Raw genomic sequence first — 8,246 nt, 5'->3', positions numbered from 1 at the left:
TGTACAAATCTTTTCACTAAATCCTGAATGGTAAAATTGTGAGGGAGGGGAACAACCTAATAATCTCCCTGGCCACTGGGGTGGTTTGCAGTGTCTTGAAAGGTGAAAGGCAGAGTGGTGCAATTCTGCCCATCACAAGGGGACTGCAAAGGACTTGAGTTCAGCAGATGAAGTCCTCTGCTTGCATGCAACTTCATCATGTCTGAGACATATTTGACAACATTTAACAATTTTAACAAAATACTAATGTAAATTTCTGGCCTAGGTCACAATTTAGTGTTCACACCTCTAATGCAGGACAGTAACCCTTTGTATTTAAATTTTCTATTAGAAATGGGAGTTAAATGTAAAATTTTTTGAAAGTCCTGGTTATTCAAGAAAGGTATTTTAGGTAGACCCTAGCAAATTGCATTAGGGGCTGTGGTGCTGTGGAAATTCAACAATTAATGGTTTTGGAAAAGTAATCTGAGGAACACGTAGGTCTTAGAAAGAAAAAAAGTGTACAGATGACATGGAGACACATGGTTAGGAGAGGGGAATTGATCAGAAAGGAACAACACTAAATAGAGAATGGGATGAAAATTATTTGGTGTGCACTGCTAATGGCTGTTCCTGCCTTTGAGAGGCCATTACAGGGAGTTCCAGCTCCAGTCTTGTTACAGAAAAGCTTTGGGGACAGATATGCCATCCCAGGCAAAAAAAAAAACCAACAACCTGCAGTTAGAATGTGAGTGCAATTTAAAATTGGTTTCAGTACAGAGGAAAATAACATTTTATGGGGGAAGAGGGAGGTTTGCAGCCTCTGTGCTGATTCCTGCTACGGGTGATCTGGATGAGCACTCTGGGTGTGTCCTGTCTGGTCTGACTGGCACTGGGAGCTGGAGATGCAGTTTGGACAAGGAAAGTCAAGTCACCAAAGACCAACACTTTCTGTTTAGAGGTCTTAGATTGGGATCTTGTTACAAGCAAAGGAGTGGGTGCAACACTTTGATAATGAAGATATGCTGAAGATAAAGCTGTTAAGAGGAGATAGGGGAGAACAAAGGCCTTTTGATGGCAGTGCCTGAGCAGCACACCCAGCACTGTCAGGACAGAAAAGCAGAGTCCCAGCTGAAGATAACCTCTGCTGGGCTGGGTGGCTTCTCTCCAGCCCCTCAGCTCCCACTTGCTCACTTGCATCTCCCCAGCACAGTTGTTCACAGGGCCCATTTTCAGAGTACTTGACTTGCAGAAGTACCAGAAACCAGGAAGAATTACTTTGGGGTAAGATAATACTGTATTTGAGGAAAGCCCATTCTTGAGCCTAATGAAAAGATGGTGTGGCAAAGGCTTTCTCTGGCTTCTGATTCAGGGATTGTATTTTGGGTGTTCACATGGCAGGGGAACACCCCTCACTATGGAGTCAGGTAAGTGACAAGACATCTAACTTAAAATCTACCTCAAAGGCTGCCTGGCCTTTCACTGCAGTTGTCTTCTCATACTACTGCTTACTGCACTTGTATCTGGTATTGGTGTAGCTGGCCATGCAAGGACAGGCCTCAGGGGATTCCTGTGGAGGGAGCAAAAATTACCAGCAGTCTCATTTTGTTTGGTTGGAATAAATTTATTTCATCTGTCTGTAAACAAGGTGTTTTTAATAGTTATGGCATTTTTTGAAATGCATATTAAATCAGATGAGTTAGACTGTATCCCAGATGTAACAAAGTGCAGGGAAAGAAATGGACAAATCAGCAACAAGAGTTTGTTTAAATCTGTACATTATCCACAAGGCCCAACAATAGAAGCAAATACTAGAATGTCCCTAAAGTAGTGCCGTTTGAAAGAAACCCTCAAAGTCAGTTAAAATCCATCAAACAATAGCAAGAGTTCATTTTTTTTTAAACAATAGTATGGCACAGAATACATATTAAAAAATTCATCACAAGACAGCCAAGTCAGTTATTCCAACCAATTACCATCTCCCATTTATTCTTTTGTATACAGAGTTCTGCAGTTCTCTTTAAATGGACAAACAAGTTAGTACCGTGCCTGAACTGAGAGTTTGGTTACAGACATTTCAGATGACTAGTGCACAAGGCAGTTCACTCCATAATTTCTGCAGCAAGGGTGTGACAGGCCAAATGAGGATTTAAAATGGCATCATTTTGACAGTTTAGCTCTCAAACTACCAACCTTCATCCAAACAGTGGCTTCAGAGCAGCAAAACTCTTTACCAGTAAGTTATCTGGCAAAAAGACTGGAGTCAGTCAGAGCAGAGCTCCCAGTGTAGCTGAAGGTGGCAGTTTTCCACAATGACATTGCAATTTCGTGTTAAAAAACAAAAACAACAAAAAAAACCAACCAAACCCCACAACCCCCAAGCTGCAAATTAAAATTGGTCCTATGAAAAACTGAAACCAGACACACTCCAGATGGTTATGTTGGGATATCTAGTGTCCATAATGGCAGCCTTTTAGAATTCAACTACAGAACAGGAGCTGGCAAAAAAAAAAAAAAAAAAAAAAAAAAAAAAGTGCCTGAGCTATTGCAGTGATGGAATGTCTCTGGGGATTCATTTGGGGTGGTGGTTGTAAGGTCATGGGAGGAAGTGCATCTGTACCCTTTCATAGTTTTGAGATTGCACTTGTTAAACAGTACAAGCTTCAGACATCATGAAAAAAAAAAATGAGAGTCACGCCTACAGTGAAGTGCAACAACAAAACTAGTGTAACATTAATAGCTTTTGAGTGGCAAATTGGTTAAACAAACCAGGCACTATAAAAAAGATGGGTGTAAGCAAACAAATGTGGATTTTTAAAAAAGGGAAAAAGAGAGAGGGACAGAAGTAAAGATATGCATGCACTTTTTTCCTCCCAACCATGCTCTATGTGAAAGGAAGACTAGTGAGCTGTGTATGTGCTCAAAGTGCTGAAGAGGCATTGATCAAATTAGATTGTACAATCGGCACCTTGTTTAGTATTGTTTTAGTTGTCAATGTCACACTAATTGCTAAGACAAAGCAAAGCCTACACTTGGCATATTCCCCTCCCAAGAGTTTTTCAAGGTATCATGCATATCGTCTCTGTGGTGCAGTGATGGTGCCAGATATGGGGCTTGGTTACATACAGTGGTTAACATATAGATGAACATAGGGTAACTGGAATTATAACATTAGGAAATGGGTAAATAAAAAACACAAACTACCCTCTACAGTCTGGTAGCACTGAACACAACTGGGTGGTGGTGAAGACAGTTGCTAGGTGGATGGGGAGAGGCTGCTTAGACGTCAGACCTCCTCAGGTATAAAGCGAGTTCATATGCTTTCTTGTTGAGTGTCCCTCCATGGACACCTTCCTTTCCCATGACTATAACCAATGCTGGAGTACACAAGGAAAAAAAACAGAAATGAACAGAATTAAAGAAAAAAAAAAGAAAAAAAAAACAAAACAAAACAAAACAAAAAAAAACCAAAAAACCAAACCAAAACCAAAAACACCTTTCCCCACCAACAAAGGGATACAAAGGAGACACAGGTTCATACCCCATCACCCTGCATTGCTAATAAAGTTTCCAGAATGTAAGGTTTAAAGCTCACCGCCAGGAAAGTTTAATAGCAATCTTCCCCTAATACTTAACGGTCTGCCTAGCAACTAGAACCCAGAGTCTCTCAAGTATTTTGCCATTGAGTATGCCTTCTTATTCAATCCGCCTCCATGGACCCCTTCTTTGCCCATTACAAAGACCAAGACTGAAAGAGAAAAGAAAAAAGTTTTAAAATGAGTGTGTTAGACAAGGAAATAATGCAAGTTTTAGGCAGTGCAATAAACACACTCAAATTCAAGATTTAGTACTAGGGTAATAAGCTAAGTTTAATGGGAGTTTTGTAAAAACAGAGGTAGACAGTGCTGGGAGAAGGCATGAGGTATCCTCAGGCATATTACCCAACCACCCAATAGTTCACTGTGAAGAAGAATGCCATCAGCTATCTCAGAAAAGCATCACAGCACCTCTCCAACGTCAGCACCATCCATCATCACCCAGCCAGAAAACCCTGGCTGCAGATTATAAAAAATGCAAGGGGGAAAAAAGAAATGGTGTCTGGGACAAAAGCAGTAGTACAGGTGGAAGAACTGTGACTCCAGAGAGCAGAGAGGGAATATATTCTGATGTTCTCCTCTGCAGCAGTCACTACTGGTGTAGGAACAAACCAGTGACTGCCTTGACACTAGCAAAAAAACCCACAGGGTCAGACTTGGGGCAAAACTTTTCATGCAGTGGTACAACTATAAAACATGCTTTTTTGCATAAGATAAAACACGTGGGAGATTTTAATGCTAACAATCTCTTGAACCCCCACAATTTTGGTGAAGTGTTCCAATTGTCTGGCAAACAAGAACACCCTAAGGCTCCTCAGCCGGTCACCACCCCATGGGAGCTGCCAGCAGATGTCACCAGCAGGTACCAGCACAATGGGCGCTGTGCTTGCTTCCTTCCTTCCTTCCTTCCACCAGCACAGCAATTGTTCCTCTAGCCAGGAATCCTGTCACTGGGAATACTGCAGCCAGGCTACCTATGGTGACTGCACATCTCCACAGCAACTGGCTCACGAAAAGCCTAAGGCAGACAGTTCTTATTGGCACTTCACAATCTGCAGCAGTCAGAACTCTGCTTTCACCTTGGTGCTTAAAACACTCCTCCTGCATCACTGCCACCAGGCTTTAGCCTATAGACAAGTTTTGCTCTTGTATAGTTTTTATAGTTTTAGCAGAAGTCCAACTTGTTATACAGCCAGCCAGAAATTCCAGGCTAGAGAACCTGAACTCATCACACTACTTGCAGCCAATGTTTTGAGGCACATATTTTACAACCAAACCGAGTGCCTTCCCCACAGCACATTTCACTAGAGGTTAACTGAGGAGCACTGGGAGTAGGTGTGCACACAGTGAATGTCTCAGGCCCAGCAAATCAGATGGGCTGCTTTGCCTGAAGACAGACTTCAGAGAGCTCAATAGGAAGTGCAAGAAGAGTTAGTGTAGAGCTTGTTAAGAGGCAAGTAGGAGTAGCTCGTACAAGGACTTCATATCTTTGCAGATTACAGTTTTCCTTGTGAAGTTAACAACAAAAACAAGCTAGTTTCACTACCAATGGTAGACAGATCCTTGTTGAATCCTACCATAAGCTTTAGATACCAAGTTTTCATACACTTGGCAAGCTTACTCAGAGCTGTGGTCTGCCCCTTCCTGTAGCCAGAGATCTGTCTAACCATCCCACAGCCCAGTGCCCAACTGTGATCAAAGGTGGGGAACAGGAATGATTCCTGGTCAGAGCCCAGGTTAGTCAGCCAGACCACTGCCACCCACCCCTTACGGCACTTCCTGACATTAACATTCAGAGCACGAGTCTGGTTTTCTTGATAGCTGGAGACTATGCTTACAGTGACACTCTTAGGTCAGTGATCTGACAGTGAAGAAAATGGTGCTCACCTCGGCCAGCTCTGCCTACAGCAACATTGTATGTTGGCTCACCACCTTGACTCTTTGTCCTGATGTCCATTGTGCAGTCGCCATCCACATACAGGCTATCTCTGATCACAGAGCACTTCTTCGCACCAAGGGTCAGACCATTGGTGAAGAAACCCTCTCGGTCTTTTCCTACAATCATATCTATTTCTACTGGCTGTCAAGGAAAAAAAGCCCAGTGTTACCTCGGCAGTGGTTTATTGCCCAGCTGTGATTCAGAACGTGGCCTGCCTCGCACTGAGCGGATCAGGCAGTACATTTATTTCCCCCTGGTCTCACCAGACCATGCCCCGGAGCAAGGGGCTTTGTGAAACACTGTCGAAGCTGCCCGGGCAGCAGAGGAACCGCTGCCACGGCGCCCCACGAGGGCCGCACCGCGTGTCCCGGTGACCGACCTAGCCGAGCGACCCAGCCCCAGGGCCTGCAGCGCCCGGCCCCGGCGCAGTGACGGGATGGCCTTTCCGCGGCCGCCGGCAGCGCCGGGCCCCTCGGTGCCGCCCGCCCCCGTAGCGCCGCCGGCCGGGCCCGGCGGGTCCCGCTTTCCGCCCCGTGAGGAGAGCGCGGGGCTGGGCTGGGGGCGCGGCCGCAGCCCGGGGATGAGGGGGGATGGGGGGCGGCGCGAGCAGGGCCGCGGCGGCCTCAAACTGCAGCGTCACGGTGGGCCCGGCCGCCCCCGCTACCGCCCGCCCGCCACCGCCGGCCCTTCCGAGGGCCCGGCCCGGCCCCGCTCAGCCACGGGACCCAGCCGGGACTCCGCCGCGCCCGGGGCGGGGGCGGACGGGGCAGGCCGCGGTGCAGCACGCTGCCCGCCCGCCCGCCCGGCCCTTATGTAAGGGCGCCGCGGGTCCCGCAGCGCCGGGCAGGGCGGCGGGAGCGGGCTGCGGCGGGGGCGAAGGACGGGCAGGGCGGGGGAGGGGAGGCAGTCAGGGAGGGAGGATCAATGGCAGTGCGCCATCTTGGCGGTGAAAAACATGGAGCCAGCGGCGCGGTGGGCATTCACCAACGCCTCCTACGCCGCGCACGTAAGCCCCGCCGCAGCGCCGGGCCCAAGCGGCCCCGCGTGGCCTCCGCCGTCGCCGCCCGCGGCCCCCGGGCGGGCCCCGCCGCATCGGGCCGCAGCCGCGAACCCCCGCCCCCGCCGGCGGGAAGGGCCCCTCACCGCGGCTGCCGCAGACAAAAAGGCCCCGCGCCCCCGCCGCCGGGCCCGCCGCCACCCCGCAAGGTGCCCCTGTCCCCCGCCGGCGCTAACGGCCGCGCCGCACTCCCCGCCCGCCCCGGGCTCGCCGTCCCCCGCCGCCGCCCTCACCGTGATGCTCTGGAAGATGCCGCCGGCCGTGGCTGCCCAGACGTACTTGGCGTCGCAGTAGCCCACAATGGCGGCCTCCTGGCAGCAGCCATCGCACATCAGGTTGTCCACGTAGCTCTGCCAGCCGGCCATCTTCGCGCGGGAGGCGGTGGGGGCGAGCAGAGCGGGGCGGGCGGCGGGGCGCGGGCCGGGCGGCGGGCGGCGGGGCTGGGCGCGGCGATCCCGTCCCTCTCCTCTCTCTTCTCTCCCTCCTCGCGGCGGAGCGGAGCCGAGCGCTGCAGCGAGCGGCGCGGCCCAGCCCAGCCCTCCGCGCTGCCGGCGCCGAGGGGCGGAGGGGAGGAGGGGCGCGGCCCGGCACCGCCCCCCGCGCCGCCCGGCTCCGAGCGGCCGAGGGGGGAACGGCGGGGGCGCGGAGCCTCGGTCCGGGAGGCCGGCGGGTCCTGGTTCCTTGGCGGGACTCGGCGAGCTGCTGCGGGCAGTCCCTGCCCGGGCGGCGGGAAAGGACGGGCGGGGAGGTGAGGCCGCAGCGCGCCCTGCGCCGGCCCGGACCCCGTCCGCTCCGAGCCCCCCCGACCCCAGCAGTGCCTCCCCGAGCCCCGTCCCGCCGGCCGCCCCCAGCCGATATCTCTGCCCGGAGCGCCGAGCGCGGCCGTCCCCGGTGAGTACCGGCGGCGGTGCCGCCTTCTCCCCTCAGCCTGAGGTGGGAAACGTGGACGCAGCTCCGCGGGCCGAGGAACTGAGCTTTTGGCGGGAGAGCCCCGCTCCTCAGTGCTGCCGCCTCACAGCGCGCTGGCCGGGGCAGAGCATTCCCCTCAGGGCTCCCGCCCCAGGCCCTGTGCGGGGCTCCGTGTCCCGGTCCGCCCTTGAGAGGCCGGGTCAGCTCATCTCGTCGCGTTTATGGTTTATTTCTATACGTTTCTTGTCATCTTTTGTGTAATTCTGCCGCGGTTGATGGCACTGCTGGTAACTGGCCGAGCTCTGCTGCCCCGCATCCCTCAGTGAGCTGGGTCCATGCCCCCCTCAACGAAGTAAAAGGATTGCTGTTCAACCAAATTGTTGATCTTGTATGAAGTTGGCACGCTCCCCATCTCACGCACTAGCATCTGTTGTGTTTTATTTCTGCATCATTTTGTGAGGGGTGACTTCAGGGTTTATTCTTCCAGGTTCCACCGGGAGGTTATTTCTTTCAAAGTAACATAGTTTCTGTGCTCCTTAATAAGATGCCCAGGTCTGATGCTCCCACTTTGCTGCATTGATCCTGGCTCTGGGCAGATGACTGCTTGGAAGGTTCTGCTGCAAGCTGCAGGGCTATTCACATGCAACTTAAAGGGTCTTTTTTAGGGTAATGGCTCCATCTGGCTTAACATTGAAACTGGGGAGGGAGAGGGACCTCCTTCTATTTGAGCAGGGTGATTTGGCCTTGTTTGGTGTCTGTTGTGATT

The 8,246-nt window shown here is 51.5% G+C and overlaps 1 protein-coding gene across 2 annotated transcripts; it reads right to left on the bottom strand.

Moving 5' to 3' along the window:
- Nucleotides 1-1,582: 1,582 nt before the first annotated feature.
- PFN2 (profilin 2) lies at nt 1,583-7,145 on the bottom strand. Of its 2 annotated transcripts, none has more exons than XM_030455968.1 (3): nt 6,805-7,145; nt 5,463-5,655; nt 1,583-3,356 (listed from the first exon to the last, which is right to left on the bottom strand). In XM_030455968.1, the coding sequence occupies exons 1-3, from the start codon at nt 6,934-6,936 to the stop codon at nt 3,259-3,261; spliced, it is 423 nt and encodes a 140-aa protein (XP_030311828.1). In that variant the 5' UTR covers nt 6,937-7,145; the 3' UTR covers nt 1,583-3,258. The 2 variants fall into 2 exon arrangements, with proteins under 2 accessions (XP_030311828.1, XP_030311829.1); XM_030455969.1 differs by lacking the exon at nt 1,583-3,356 and adding an exon at nt 3,563-3,727.
- Nucleotides 7,146-8,246: the final 1,101 nt, after the last annotated feature.

This window comes from Calypte anna, chromosome 9, assembly GCF_003957555.1.
Source record: "Calypte anna isolate BGI_N300 chromosome 9, bCalAnn1_v1.p, whole genome shotgun sequence".
Taxonomy (NCBI): Eukaryota; Metazoa; Chordata; class Aves; order Apodiformes; family Trochilidae; genus Calypte; species Calypte anna.
Note: the sequence above shows the minus strand (reverse complement) of the source record. Positions and strands in the feature narration are given on the sequence as shown.